Source organism: Panthera tigris, chromosome D4 (assembly GCF_018350195.1).
Source record: "Panthera tigris isolate Pti1 chromosome D4, P.tigris_Pti1_mat1.1, whole genome shotgun sequence".
NCBI classification, from domain to species: Eukaryota; Metazoa; Chordata; class Mammalia; order Carnivora; family Felidae; genus Panthera; species Panthera tigris.
In genome coordinates, this window is record NC_056672.1 from 90,435,419 (window position 1) to 90,449,662 (window position 14,244).

Consider the following 14,244-nt stretch of genomic DNA (forward strand, 5'->3'; position numbering starts at 1 on the left):
AGACTTGCAGGGCAGCCCAGAAAGGATTTTAGACACCGTCCAGGCTTCGTGCTACAGGTGGGGAAACCGAGGCCAGGAGAGGTGGTCCCAGAAGGCCGGGGCAAGACTAGAGGCTCCTAGCTCTGTTGAGCACTGGGGTGACTTTGTTCCCGAACCTTCGGGTTCTGTGCTGACCCAGCTCCCGCCCCTTCCCCCCCCCCCCACACACCCCCTGCCTGTGAGGCCACCACGGGGCCGAGGGCAGCTCAGGTCCCGCAGCCTGAGGCCCGGCCAGCGGTTGACTTCCCCACTCCCCTTCCTGGACAGTGAATGGGGAGGCCATTGCACCCTAGGCTTGGACCATCCTGGAACAGAGGGCCTGGGCCATTCTGAGGTCAGCAAACCCCGTCACATCACCACTAAGGAAGCTCAGCCTTTGCTCCGTGTGGCCTCCATCGCCCCAGGGAGGGGATACCCGGAGGTGGGATTTCGGCACGTCTGGGGCCCCAGCTGGGCACCAACCTACCCCACCCTCGTCGCACCCGTCGAATGTTCTTGCCCCGTTTCTGTCATGTCTAGGAGCGGGCCCACCAGGCCCCCTGGGGGACTCCCAGCCCCTAGGGCAGGATGGGGTCCTCCCAGTAGGCCACAGGGCAGGCTGCAGTGACCTCACCTCCAGGCTGTTTGACGTGACCTCCAGAGCAGCAGGGAGGAGGAGGGACCAGAAGAGGGCTGTGTGACACAGCCAGGCGCCAGGCAGACTCTGGGCTCTGCACTCGCCCAACTGCCCAGCCCCCTAAAGGCCCCGAGCATCCAAGGACACACACACACACACACACACACACACACACACACACGAGTGACCCCGCAGGACATTAAATCCGTGTGTTTGGAGATTGGCCGCTCTTCCTAAGGAGTGAGGCAGTGTCCCCCCGCCCTGGGCGCTGGCTGTCATGTCCCCTGTAGGAGCCGCCATGCGCTTCTAGCCAGGCAGTGGAGAGAAAGAAGCCTGTGCTGGTCACCCCCGGGGTGTGGGCTCCTTTCGTCCTGCCAAGGGGGGCAGGGGGCCGTGGGATGAGGGACCCCTGTCCCGGGGCCGGGCCCCTCCCCAGCTGAGAGGCCCGAGTCCCCTTGTCTTCCCTCGCTTGCCCTGCCACAACTCCATTCTCCCTCCTGGGAACCTGCTCCTGGGACCGTCCTCGCTGCCCGGGGAGTGACCAGGCCCTGTCTCCAATGCAGGCGGGGCTGTGCTGCCGAGTCCTTTCTGCCCCCACCCCCTCCCCAGCTAGGCTGCGAGCCAGGCTGTGGAGGAGGGAGGGGCGCATCCCAGGGCCTCCGGGTCCGGCTTACGGCCCGGCACCAGTGAGGGGGTTGCTCCCAGCCAACAAGTCCGGAATTAACTCTAGAGCCAGGTGGGGGCGCAGGGGCTGGGTGGTAGAGGGCAGAGGTGCGGGGAGCAAGGTCAGCATCGGGACTAGATGCTGCGGTTTGGTCAGGACTCGGAGGAGAACCCGAATTGGCCAGTGTGAGCTGAGGATGCCAGCCTCTCGCAGGCGGGACCCGGCCTGGCAAGCTCTGAACTTTTGCGCCCCTCCCACCAGAGGCCTAGGACAGCGCGGGGCACGGGGAGGAGACAGAAGCTACCAAAGGAGCCCACCACGGAATGACCCAGCGGGCCCGGACTGTGTACCTGGGACGCCTCTGGGTCTGGGTCTGGTTCCGGTTCTGAGGGACCTGCCTTAAGTCAACGATCAGAGTCCTAAAAAGGCCACCGTCAAGGGGACCTCATCCCCAGGCTGTTCCCAAGCACGACGCTGCTCAAGGAGCCGAGAGACGACCACAGGGGTTTTCAAAGTGGCTCCTGGAGAATGTTTAAAGGAACCGGAAAACTGTCACCACCGTCATCAGAGAAGAAAGCTGCGCGCACACGCTGTCTTCTGTTTTAAACCTTACAGACGCAGGTCGGGGAAAGCAGACGCGACGTCGACCTGTTGACCTCGGCTCTGCCGGGGGCAGAGTCACAGGGACCTCCGTGTCCTCGCTCTCGGTTTACAAACGTTCCCAGTATTTACAGTGAGACGCGGTGCCCACCATCCCCTCAGCCGGACTCCGGCAGGCGGGCTCTGGGCTGGCACCTCGTGCGAGGCCCCTGCTCACGCACCAGCCACCCCCGGGCCAAGGGCGGAGGGAAGACACTCAGACAGGTCCAAGGTCACACTCAAAGGGGTCACGCTAGAAGGGAGCTCTGCCTCCAGGCCCCTCCTTCTTAACCACCACACCGAACATTCATTCATAAAGTAATAAAACACTTTTTGACAAAACCGGGAGGTCGGTTCCAGAGGAGACAGTGAGAAGCCGCCCCATCGGTGTCCTGTGCCTGGACCCGGGCATCCCATGACATCCTCACCTTGGGTCTGGCCTCTGTTACCCTAGGGAGGGGTGTCATCCCGGAGTCTGGCCCGAGACCTGACCCAGCCCGGCTCCCCGGCCCTGCCGGCCAAAGTGCAGCCAGACGGCCACGGGCCAGACCTAGGGAGGCAGCCAGGGCTGAGAAGGGCCGGCCCCCGGGGCGGGAGACGGCTGAAGTACACTGGCCAAGAACAAGCCCCAGGTGCCTCGTTGGAGCGGCCCGGGCTGGGAAGGGAAGTGCTCCCACCTGGTGCTCTCCCCCACTCCCCCACCCCAGCCACACGCGGGCCGAGCGGACACCAAGCCTCTCAACTCCACGAGCCAGAACCCAATCCCAGATGGGGCTGGACGCTGCACGGACCCCATGGGGGCCCACAGCCCAGCTGCCATCGAGGCCCGCTGGACGCCTGCCGGGGCCTGGGTCGAGCTGTGCCGCTTTCTCAAAGCACCCACCCTCTCTGGTCCTGGCAAGCAGCTCTGCACAAAGGAGGCAGGAAGCAAGCCAGACAGAGTAGACAGAGACCCCTCCCCCCCAGCTTCCTGTCCCTCAGCTCCGCCTCCGGGGAGTCAAGGTCGGTGCTCCCCTGCTCTGCACACCCGCCTTTGTCCCCATCCTCTCTCTGGCGGCCTCCTCAGGACCCAGTGCTAACAGGACCCAGCTTGGGCCCCGAACTCCAGCCCCTCTGCAGGCCAGGATCCCACTCTTCCACGACCCGGACGAACATGGAGGCAGAGGGAAGGGAGAGGTGCACCCCCCGCCCGGCTGTCCATCCACCCCCACCCCGCCCCCCAGCCCCCGCCTGACGGCCCTGTCCGTTTCGTGGACGCGTATCCGTGTGCTTTAATGCTTCACTAGCTGAGGGCCGGGGGCGCTCTGCCCAACCTCTCTGAGCTCAGTTCCCTACATCATGAGCTGCCGTAGGGCCTGGGCCAGCGCACCTGGCCGTGACCCTGACCGCCACGCGGGATAATCCCAGACTAGCTGTTCTCCCTGGGCGATTCTGCCCCGCTGGGGACACTGGGTCGCGTCTGGACACATTTGTGGTGGTCACTGCTGGGGCGCTCCTGGCATCGAGTGGGTGGAGGCCAGGGGTGCCCCTCAGGCCAGCCTCCGGCCTCCCGAACGTCCACAGTGCTGAGGCTGAGGAGCCTCGTAATGGAGCCTTTGGGTACTCGTGAGCATTAAGTGGGACACGAGCACGCCATGTGCTCAGAACGGGGCCTGGTGCCCAGCAAGCCCCCGGCAAGTAGTGGCCGAGGCTCCCTTTACCGTCTGCTCCTTCCCTCGGTCTCGGGGAGTCAGAACGGAGACCAGGATGCTTCATTTCCAACAAGGACGCTGAGGCGCCGGGAAGGGACGTGCTGGCCCAGAGCTGGACCCGGCCCTGGTCCCCCCTGCCCACCGCCCCCACCCCCCGTGGTCTCCGAAGAAACCTCCTGCCAGAGCCGGGTCCCATAGAGCCCCGACACCGGCCGCAGTGCCGGAAGCCTCGGGTCCCGGGACTTGCACTTTCTGGGACGGGTTGCAGCTCGAGAGGAGCACCCACACACATCCACAACGCTACGTGGGCGCGGGGTGGGGGGTGGAGAACGCCAGGGAAGGCCAAGTGCCTCCCCAAAGGCCACGGAGCCCAGCCACGGTAGCAAACCGCTCTGCTGTCCCCAGTCCTGTCGTCTGCAACGCGGTGGAGGAAGTATGTGCCACCCTGACCCGAGAGGACATGATGCCCCGTGCCTCTGACGAGGGGACGCTGAGGGCGGCTGTGTGGGTGTCGAGGCTGTCTTTCCTGGTGGAAGCTTGGGGGTGAGCCCCCCAGCATGGGCGGGGCACTGGGCAGAGCACCGGTGAGGCCTGACTTGGACCCATCACCCCTCTGGAGTCCGAACAGCCCGTGGGCAGGACCATCTAAGCCCCCACGGCGAAGTGGGGCACAGAGGCTCCCAAGCCCGAGCCCCAGGCACCCTGCCGCCACCCACAACCCAGGAGAGGCCGCCCGTTGGTACCCACCAGGTGCCCGGCGGCTCTCACCAGCCTGTGGGTGGAGAAAGGAAAAGCCTCGTTGCTCAGGTCTGCGTCCAGCACCTCCTGGAGGATGGCCCGGCTGTGGGCAAGAACAAAGTCGGCTGGTCAGTCAACAAACTCTTGCTGAGCACTCGAGGGTGCGGGCTCTGGGCCAGGAAGACACTGGGGACAGAGCAGTGAGCAGGACGAGTCCCCGTCGCCGTGACTCAGACGGACAACGGACAGGTATTAGTAACAGCACACCAAGAGAAGCGCCTGCCAAAAATCCAGTCCGCAAGAAAGCCCGTTCGGCGGGAACGATGATGGGTGGTGAGCCCAGCCCGGGTAGAGACCAGACTCACCCGAGCTCCTGGGGCAGTGGCCTGACCATCTAACGCCCCCAAGTGCCCCCCAAGTCCCGGGGCAGGAGCCTAGTTTGCGAGTTCCCTGAGGGCAGGGGCTGCCCGCCTCACCTCCCGCACCCCAGCACCGGCACCCGGGAGTCCGGCTCTCGCGCTTGATGGGTTACCTGAGAGCTCGCTGGGCCCAAAGCTCTCACTACCCATGGAAACCTTCACTTCTTGGGCCCCTTGCCCCCTTGTCTCCCTCCAGGACTCCGTTCACTCCTTCCTGCGCTCCTCGGCATTGCCACCCGGGTGCCCTGCCCCTGGTTAAGCCTTTGTCACCCTCCAGGTCTTGGCTTGGCTGCCACCTCCTCCAGGAAGCCCTCCCCGACTCCCTGAATCTGAGGCTCTGATACATCTGACAGGGCGCCTCTCACATGGCTTGTCCTTGCTCCTGTCCCAACGTGCCCGGCACAGAGGGCACACGGTAAACGGAATTGAGTGACCACGGCCTGGCTCTGCACCCCAGGGTGGGCTCCCCGTTGGCAGGAGACAGCTCCCCGTGGGGGTACCAGCGGGTGCTGGGGCTGCTGGGTACCACTGCTCAGAATGCTTGCGGCCCACCCTAATTCCCGCCCCCACGGTGCCGGAGCTGCCCACCCACACCGGCCCGAGATGCCTAGCACGCTGCAGGCTGCGAGTGCCTTATGTAACACACACCCCCGGCCCCCACGTGCTGCCAGCCCCCAGAGAGCCCACCTCCGGTCCTCGAGGAGCACGGCCCCTCCGTAGCTCTGGGGGGTGGCCGGCGTCTTCCCTGCCTGCTTCCCGGCAGGGGCGGGAGCCTGGAGCTGCCGCCTGGGCCGGGCCGAGGGTCTGTAGGGGGTCAGCAGGCACCAATCTACCTAACGTGGGCGGGGGCGCAGGAGGCTGTCCCTCCACGAGAGGGACAGCAGGTGGCGCTGGAGGGCACGGGCCAGAGACGCAGGTTCAAGTCCCGGCTCCCCTGCTCACCCCTGGCCTCCCCCCCGCCTCCCCATCCTCTGCGGGGGGCGGGAGGGGCAGTGATGCCACCTCCCAGGACCCCGGCGGGGAATCGGCGAGAAAGCACCTGCCGCGCATCTGGGCGTTGATGACCGTGACAGGGAGCACCCACTAGCCGCCTGTGGCCGCTTGGGTTTCAGTTCATTGCGATGAAATATTCGGTCTCTCCAGACAGCTTTCAAGGGCTCAATGGCCACCTACAGCTTAGCGGCTGCTGTCCCGGGCCCACCCAATTGCGGAACGCTTCCAGAGAGTTCTACCGGACAGCTGGAAACTTAGCACCGCCCACGGTCCGGGTGCCGGGCTAAATTGCTTCCCACCTGACAATTCAGAGGGTCCAGCCCCCCACCCCCACCCCCGGTGGTGCCAGTGAGGCTGTTACTCTACAGGAATGTGGGGCTATTCTTGAAGGAGAAGACACACAGCAGCAGTAAGTAAAGAAATTTCCGGGGGGCGGGGTGAGGTGGCCGTCACCACCACCCTCCTGGAGCGGCTTCTAATGAGGCAGAGGAGGCTGGCCTGTCCCCTGGGGGCTCTGCCTTGATCCGAGTGCCCGCACCCTCCCTCCCCTGCCCACCAGCCTCCCCCCGCAGTAGAAAAAGCTCACGCCCCACCGTGGGTGCTGTGGCAAGGGGGCAGAGGCTGCCGAGGGCCAGCCAGGACCCCCGGCCCCGTTGGGCCCACAGACGGGGAGCTGGCTGGCCCTGGGGAGACATGGAAACCACCCCACGGTATCTGCTGGGCGAGCCGGGGCCCTGGGTGATCCCTCTGGGCCCCACGTCCCTCCCCGTAGCCGTGGCCACCAACCTCTGCTCCGCTCCGCGTTCCTCTCCTTCCTTCCTGGATCCACGTGCTTCTGCCCAGCGGTCCCGCAAACCACCCTCGAGTCCACCGGAAGCCCCAAACATAATGCTCCGCTTTGGATCTTCATCCCACTTGGCCCCACTGGCCACCTGGACACGGCTCATCGCTCCCTCCTGGAAATCCCGGCTTCTCCGGCCCCCGAGGCTCCTCACACACCTGCTGGCCTCCTAGCCCGGCCCAGCATCAGAGACCCTGTGAAAGCCCAAGTCTGACCATGTCTCTGCTCTGCTCAGTCCCCCTCACTCACAGCCCCCTGGACCCGCAGGCTCTCGCCTCCTCTGCTCCCCGAGCACATCTCCAGCTGCCCTGCTCCAGCCGGCCTCCCTGTTTTCCTTCAGCCACACAGGCACATCCCAGCCGCCGGGCCTTTGCACCTGCTGTGTCCTCTGCCTGGAACACCATCCCTCCAGAGAGCTCCAAAGTTCAATCCCTCATTTCTTCCAGGGCTTTGCCCAAACGTCCCCTTAGTGGATGTTGGTTTTCATGGGCAGCCTGAGGGCAAACACTTGACAGATGCCGATCCACGTTAACGTATACGATGTTCTCAGGTTCCATTCATTCGTTCAGCAAGCAGTTCCTGCCGTGTGCCCCTGAGCAACGCCCACACAGAACCAGCTACAACACAGCCTGGGAGGGAGGCCGGCCAGTCTAGGACCCAGCCGGGGAGCCTCAGGCTCGATCAGCTCCAAGGCCCCGGGGAAAATGACCCCGCGGCCGGTCTGAGCATGCCAGCCAGCCGGGGATCCCGGAGGGACTCCTGGCCGACAGGGACGTCACCTGGACACAGCGTGCTTTGTCAGAGCACGCAGCCTGGGGATACCTGGCTGCAGGCACATCCCCCTCCCCTCCCCCTCCCTCCCTCTGCCTCCAGCTGTTCCCGTCATTTTCCAGGAACACATCCTTCCTTGAACACGGGGCCCCCAGAAGCAGGGGCCCTCACCCGCGAGGAGCCTCCCCACCACTGACGCGTGCCTGGGCTCCGGGGTCAGCGACGGAGCACCCACAGCAGGTGCGTCGCCACAAAGAGGGCGTGGAACTCCCCGGGAAGGGCAGTTGCGGGCGCGCGGCTGTCTGAGAGCTCGGGGGGAGTCCGTGCCCACCCGCCCTGGCACTGGTGAGCTGCGCGACCCTGGGCAAACGTCTCCCCCTCTGTGTGCCTCTGTCTCCTCCCCCTCAAGGAATAAGAACAATTAGGACCGCCTCGAAGGGCTATTATCAGGATTTCCGGGAGACGCCGGCACAGGGTTTGGCAAATCACAGGTGCCCAGCTGGTGGCTGGTACCACGATTATCCTTCCCCACTGGTCCCCCGCCCCCGAGTCCCTTCCCGGAGCCCTGCTCGAGAGACCTTTCCAAAGCACGCAACAGGTGATTTATCTGGCTGGGTTCACGAGAGCCTTTAGCTACCCGGAACGTCCCATTCTGGACCAGCAGGACCAGCGGCTGCCTCTGCCCACGGGTGCCAGCTGGAGGGACCCAGGTGTGGCTCCCAGGGGCTGGGCACCCGGCTGCTTGGCTCCCGGTCCCGTCCTCACCTGGCCGGGCCCTGGATGCTGATCAGACCCAGGTCCTCGGAGCTGTCGATGAGCTGGCACCGGAACTTCTGATCCTGCAGCACCGTGCTGATGTGAGACCAGTTGTGCTGGGCCACGGCCCCGCCCACGGCCAGGTAGTAGCCGTCCCCTGGAAGAGAGGCGGCGAGGACTAGCCGGAGGCCTCTGGGTCGAGGAAGCACCTGCTCTTTCCCGGAAAGTGAAAAACACAAGCCAGAGGGCAGTGACCCTCCCCAGGGGCACTGGCTGCTGTCCGGGGGCAGGGAGTGGGGGCCGGGGTGGGGGACCCCTGGGGGCTGCACACGCCAAGGGAGCACTGTTCTGGGAGAGTCTGAGGCTTTCACCCACTTCTCAAAGGGCTCCTGACCAGGAGAGGGGGACAGCTCCCACCCGGTCGAGGCCCGAGGCTCTGTGTGTCATCAGTGCTGGGCAGCCTTGGACAGATCTCTTCCTCTCTGGCTCTGCTCTCACTCCGTATGCCCCTGGCCCCCCGGTCTCTGGATCCCCCTTTGGCCATATCAGGACTTGCTGGGGCCAGGTACCAGGCCGGGCTTTGCCAGTAATACCCCCTTGATTCCCCCTCCCCCCCCCCCCCCCACACACACACAGGAGGCTGATTCTCATCACCACCCCAGGGTTTCAGAAAAGGAGACCGAGGTTCAGAAGGTCATGTGGTAGAAAATCAGACTCTGTCCAGCTCTGAGTCATGGCCTGGGCCACACTGCCACCCAGGTTTGGGTGAATGGAGGGCAGCCTGCCTCGGCCCAGCGTCCGGGGAGATTCACTGCCCTGGGGAGCTGGGACAGCTGTGTGGCCTTGGACCATCACACAGCCTCCCTGAGCCCCTGTGCTCTCATCTCTCATGGAGAGTCTATGTAGCTCCTCTGCAGGGGTACTGTGAGATCCAGCCACTGCCTGTGCCTGCGGTGGGCGGGCTCCCACCGGTCATTTGCCCATGATCTCTGGAGGAACCGGAGGGGGTGGGGGTGGGGGGTGGGGAGGGAGGCGGGAGGCCTCCTTCTTCTCAGCTTTCCCTGGACCTCCCCTCGCACCCCCCCTCTCTCCTTCCTTATTAATTCTCACAGGGCTCCCCCACCCCAGAGCAGACGTCCCCAGGCCATCCCTGACCCCTCAGCCGCTTCTCCGTCTGTACGGTGGGAATATGGGACTGGAAATGCCCTCACAGGCCAGGTTCGCACAGCTGCTGTGGGCGGGGCCCCAGGGAGGGGCGCAGAAGGGTCTAGAAGGCCTCCTCCCGTCGGGGTCCCCTGGCAGCCACCTCTGTCAGCCTGGGCATCACTGCCGCGGGCTGGGCATAGCGTGTGGGCACGGGTGGAGATGGGCAGGGGGCTCCCTGCTGGAGAACCCTCCTGGGTGCCTCCCGCTGGTGCGTCCCAGCCCCGCCCCCCCCCACACCCCCCACCCTGCAGCTGTGGTAATAGACGCAGCCGCCCACCGTCATCGAAAAGCAGTCCCTCCTCACTCTACCCTTCCCTGGCAGAGGAGGGCCCGGCTGGTGGCAGAGGGCTCAGGGTAAAGGGCACCAGGCTCTCTCCGTCTCCAGGAGCAGCTGCTGGCTAGGCTCTCGTGGCGGGGGGAGGGGGGGTCCCAGGCGGGGTGGGGCTGGGCTGGGACCACCAGCTGGAAGCTTGGAGCTGGGGCCCGCCTCCCCCCCCAATCCCGCCTGGGAAGGAGCGGAAGCAGGGGCTGTGGTCCTCAGCTGCCTCCTCCCACCCGTGTCCAGGTGACCCCTGGGACGTTCCCCACCTTGTCACCCCACATGCTGTGTGCTCCCCTAGGTCCCATGCAGAGGCCTTAGCCTCCGGGAAGCCCTTCCTGAATATACCAGGGCAAGTGGCCAGCGGCCCCGCCGTCTCCTCCACCCCCACATCCCGAAGCAGCCTCCAAGACCCTCCTCTCAGCGCCCGGGGCAGCAGCACCTCTGGGCTGGATGGCCGGACCTGTCCCCTCCTGGCCCCAGCCTCCAATCCCACCCCCAGTCCTGCTCACCACATCTCGATCGCCCTTGCTCCCACGGCCCTCAGGAGGGTCCGAAAGCACTCCCCGCCCCGACCGTCAGAGCCTGCCGCCCACAAGGCACGTGGCTCTGATGCACTTGGCTCTGCTCTTGGGCGGGGGTCCGTCCTCACCCAGGCCCTCCACTCACCGGTGCCTCGCCGGGCCTGAGCCCCTCCTCCTCACCTTCCGGGACCCAGCTCAAACATCCCCTCCTCCGGGAAGCCCGCTCACCCACTCCACCCTGCAGAGCACCGACACGACCTCACCGCAGTGGCCTGCCCCCTTGCCCGTGCCCGGGGACCGCGGCCGTCCCGCGTCCGTCCTGCGTCCACAATCTCCCTACAGCCAGGACCGTACCCTGCACCCACCTTTGGATCCTTTGGGCCGTGGGGCTGGGGAAAACAGGCTACCCCCCAAATCCCTGTGAGGATACTCTGCAGGGATACTACCCCTCCCCACCCCGGAGGACACCGTCTGGGAATCACATAGGCCTTGGCATCAGACCGGCCTGGCCAAGAGGTGGCTCTGTGGCTCGACGCCCTCACTTCTTACTTCTCTGGGCCTCCGTTTTCTCATCTATAAGATGGACTGAACCACACCTGCCCCCATAGGACCGTTAAATAGCATCCACTGGGTTAAAACGTCTACCAGAGCACTGGTCAGGTATGATCAAGTCTCCTCTCCTCCTCCTTCGTCTTAAACCGATGAGCACAAAGGGAGACAGAAGCCAAAAAGACAAGTCGGCCCCCAAAAGGGCCCCCCCGGCCCCTGGGCCTTTTACAGGCCGCGTCCTCCGCGTAGCCCCAGGGGTCCGAAGCCACCCAAGGCCCCTCCTCAAGGGACGGGGGTTACCGGGGCCGCCTGGTGCCAGGGCAGCTGCCGGGCCCGGCGTTCTCTGGACAGCTGTCCTCATCAAAGACCCAACGTGCCGGGTCCTGAGGCCGCAGCTCCGGGCCCAGCCTGCAAGTGGCCGTGGCAGAGAGGGCGGTCAGTGGGCAGAGTCCAGGGGCTCGGGCTCCAGCCGGGGAGCTGGGGGCTGCGGGGTTGACCTTGCGCCTTCCTGTATCGTCAGCACGTCTCTCTCCTACAAGCACGTCTTCCTTTTGGGAGGCGAACGATGGTTCAAGATCACGTTTGGCATCGACAGCTGCTTTGCACACAGCCTCGCTCGCGTGCACATCACCACATCCTCTTGACGTCGTGGTGACCTGACGCAGCGGGTATAATTAACCCGCGTCTAAAACATGCATATTTAACAGGCATGCATATTCATGGCAGGAACAGTACAGTTTTTAAGGCCGAAAATAAAACACCGTCCACATGCCGCCGGTCTTCTCGTGTTTGGCCGTGTCCCCGGGCCCGGCAGCACGTTCCAGCGCCTCCCGGGATGTGACTCAAGCGTCACGGCGCCTCCCTCACGACGCGCCACGCGCACTTCCGCTGGCAGGCCGAGCAAGAGCCCGTCCCCCGCGCCCAGGCGGCCATGCGGTTGGGCCGGGCGGCGCCAGAATCTGGGAAGAACGCCTCCCGAATCATTAGCACCTTTCCCTTGCCTCTGCTCCACGGCCTGTTCTGGCCCCCGCCCTGGCAAGGCGGGCGCTCCTCGAACCGTCAGGGCCAGGAATCCCCCGGCACCTTCCGGAAGGTCCCCGTTCTCCAGATGGGGAAAGTGAGACTCAGGGCTGTGGGCCGCACAGCCAGGCAGTGGCAGGACCTGGCCCAGGATTTAGATGACCTGTGCCCTCACCGGGGTCCCTCTGTCCCTCCTCCCCAGCTACACCAGCCCTTGTCCAAATGGCCCCTGCTCCTCTCCAGCCAGCTCCTTACAGGCACCTTTCCAGCCGGCAGCTCCTATTCATCCACCGGGGCTCAGGCCAGAACATCACCTCCTCCAGGAAGCCTTCCTCACCCTGGTTCAGCTACTTCCATAGCCTCCATAGTCCTGCTCTTTTCCATCCCCTTGCTTTTCCACTCGGTGTTCTAATGGTCTCTTCCCGGCCCTGTCTGTCCCTACCGTGAGATCTTGGAGGCCCGCCCAGCCCCCTTCACCTCCTGTGACCGCTGGCTGCCCGCATCTGTCTTACCGTAAAGGCTCTTTGTGAGCGCTGGGAGAAGGAAGGGGCGGACAAGTTCATTCACAAAGCACAGGCGCTCTGGTTAAGCCCACTGCTTTCCCGGCTTCTGCACCACCAGTGGCAGGAGGGAAGGGCCCCCTAAGCCCCAGCTGCCGCCAGTAAGACCGCTCACCCGTGCCCACAGCCTCCAGTCGGCCGGTTTTCAGCAGTCAGTCAGAGACTCAGGAATCCCACCCACCCTCGGCCCCCAAATCCACCCCAAAGGAGTCTGTGGCCGGCAAAGCAACCTTGTCCCATCGCCCCTGCACCCCCACCCAGAGATATAAACTCCACGGGCCAGAACCTCCTGGGTGCCTCAAATAGCCTGGGATGCGACAAGTGCTCAGCAGGTACTGAGTGCACCTGCCTGGCTAATGCGCCCTCCTTCTCGCTCGCCTCCCCCTCCCCCAGTGCCCTGGGAGCTCGCCCGCCAACCCCTGGGGACCCTCACCGAGTCTGGGCAGCATGGAGCCAGGCCCCTGGAGGCGGGGGCTGCCAGCTTCTCTGAATGGGCTGAGTTCTTGTGCTGACGGACCCTCCCCCTGGAGGGGCTCTCAGAGAGACACCCTCTCCTCTGCACATCCAGTCTCTCAGAGCGGCACCGGGGCCTCCCTGGAGAAGGAGGGTGCTTCCCACTCTGCGGATCTCAGCCGTCTCTCTTCTCCCTAGCAGGGACGGCTACGGGACTAGAGATGACCTTGCTCTGTGTGAACCAAGGGGTAGGGTCGGGGAGGTGAAGGGACAGGCAGCACATCTGGCTCAACGTGGCCGTCAGGGCTGTGCAAACAAGCATTACAGGTAGTGAGCTACCTGTCACTGGAGGCATGCAAGCAAAGGCAAAGGGGCTGCAGAGGGCAACCCAGGAACAGCTTGAGCACTGAACTGCACACCTTCTAAGGACCTGCCCCGCCTGAGACGGGATTCAGCAGAGATCAAAGTCGGTTCCGCATAGATGTCGGTGGCAGAAAGGAGCTGGCACGTCCAAGTGGGAAGCACGGCCTCCTCCGTGGCTCCCTCTGTTCTGGGCAGGCACGCTGAGTATGCCCACGCCCTCGCTGTTCTGAAACACCGCGGTACGGACAGGTTCAAAGACGGAATCACGGAGTACTCAGAGCGCGCATCACTGCCTGAACAAAGCCGACCTCCAGCCTGAAGCGACACCTCTAATCTCCCAAGCCCTGACCGCTGCGGGCACCACAGGTAATTACAGAGCGGCCCTCGGCAGCCCGTCCCCGGCCACCGCCGGTCACCGGAACAAGGGCTGCAGTGACAACATCGCTCAGCCCGTGGGGCATCTCCTACCTTCAAAGGCGGGGGCCAGGGCGGAGGCCTGGGGGCCGGGGGCCAGGCGGCTGACGGTCAGGTCGCTTTCGGTGCCGCCCCTGTGGTTTAGCATGCAGGTATACACGGTCGAGCCTGGGGGCAAGAGAAAGACCCGGAGTGTGGGAGCCGCTCGGCACAGCCCGGCACGCACAAGTCTGGGTAACCGCTCGACGGGATGCCCTAGCGCAGGTGACCTCAAAAGGCGACGTCACCACGACTGGGCGGCCCAGAGCGGGAGGGGCAGGTCACCCAGCACTGCTGTTCCCGGAGGAGGAAGGGTCAAGAGTGGGGCTTCGGGGCGTCTGGGTGGCTCAGTCGGTCGAGCATCCGACTTCGGCTCAGGTCATGATCTTGTGGTTCGAGAGTTCGAGCCCCGCGTCGGGCTCTGTGCTGTCAGCTCAGAGCCTGGAGCTCCTTCGGATTCTGTGTCTCCCTCTCTCTGCCCCTCCCACACTCATGCTCTGTCTCTCTCGAAAATGAATAAAAATATTAAAAAAAAAAAAAAAAAAGAGTGGGGCTTCTTTCTTCTTGAAACACCTTGGCCCGGGACATGGATGCCCCCCATCCCAGCCTCCCATCCACCCACCCCCCACA

At 64.6% G+C, this 14,244-nt stretch overlaps 1 protein-coding gene across 6 annotated transcripts in view; it reads right to left on the reverse strand.

Moving 5' to 3' along the window:
* The window catches only part of SARDH (sarcosine dehydrogenase), a 61,249-nt gene that overhangs the window by 13,855 nt on the left and 33,150 nt on the right, over positions 1-14,244 (reverse strand). For 5 of the 6 annotated variants that reach the window (XR_006210583.1, XM_042964513.1, XM_042964514.1 and 2 more), the window contains 3 exons: positions 13,630-13,743; positions 8,177-8,324; positions 4,397-4,490 (listed from right to left, as the gene is read on the reverse strand). Coding sequence is in view for 5 of the 6 variants with exons in the window: in XM_042964513.1 (XP_042820447.1) it covers positions 4,397-4,490; positions 8,177-8,324; positions 13,630-13,743 (356 nt within the window). In the remaining variant the exon portion in view is untranslated. The remainder of the gene's footprint in view (positions 1-4,396; positions 4,491-8,176; positions 8,325-13,629; positions 13,744-14,244) is intronic. The other variant, XM_042964511.1, reaches the window with a different exon arrangement.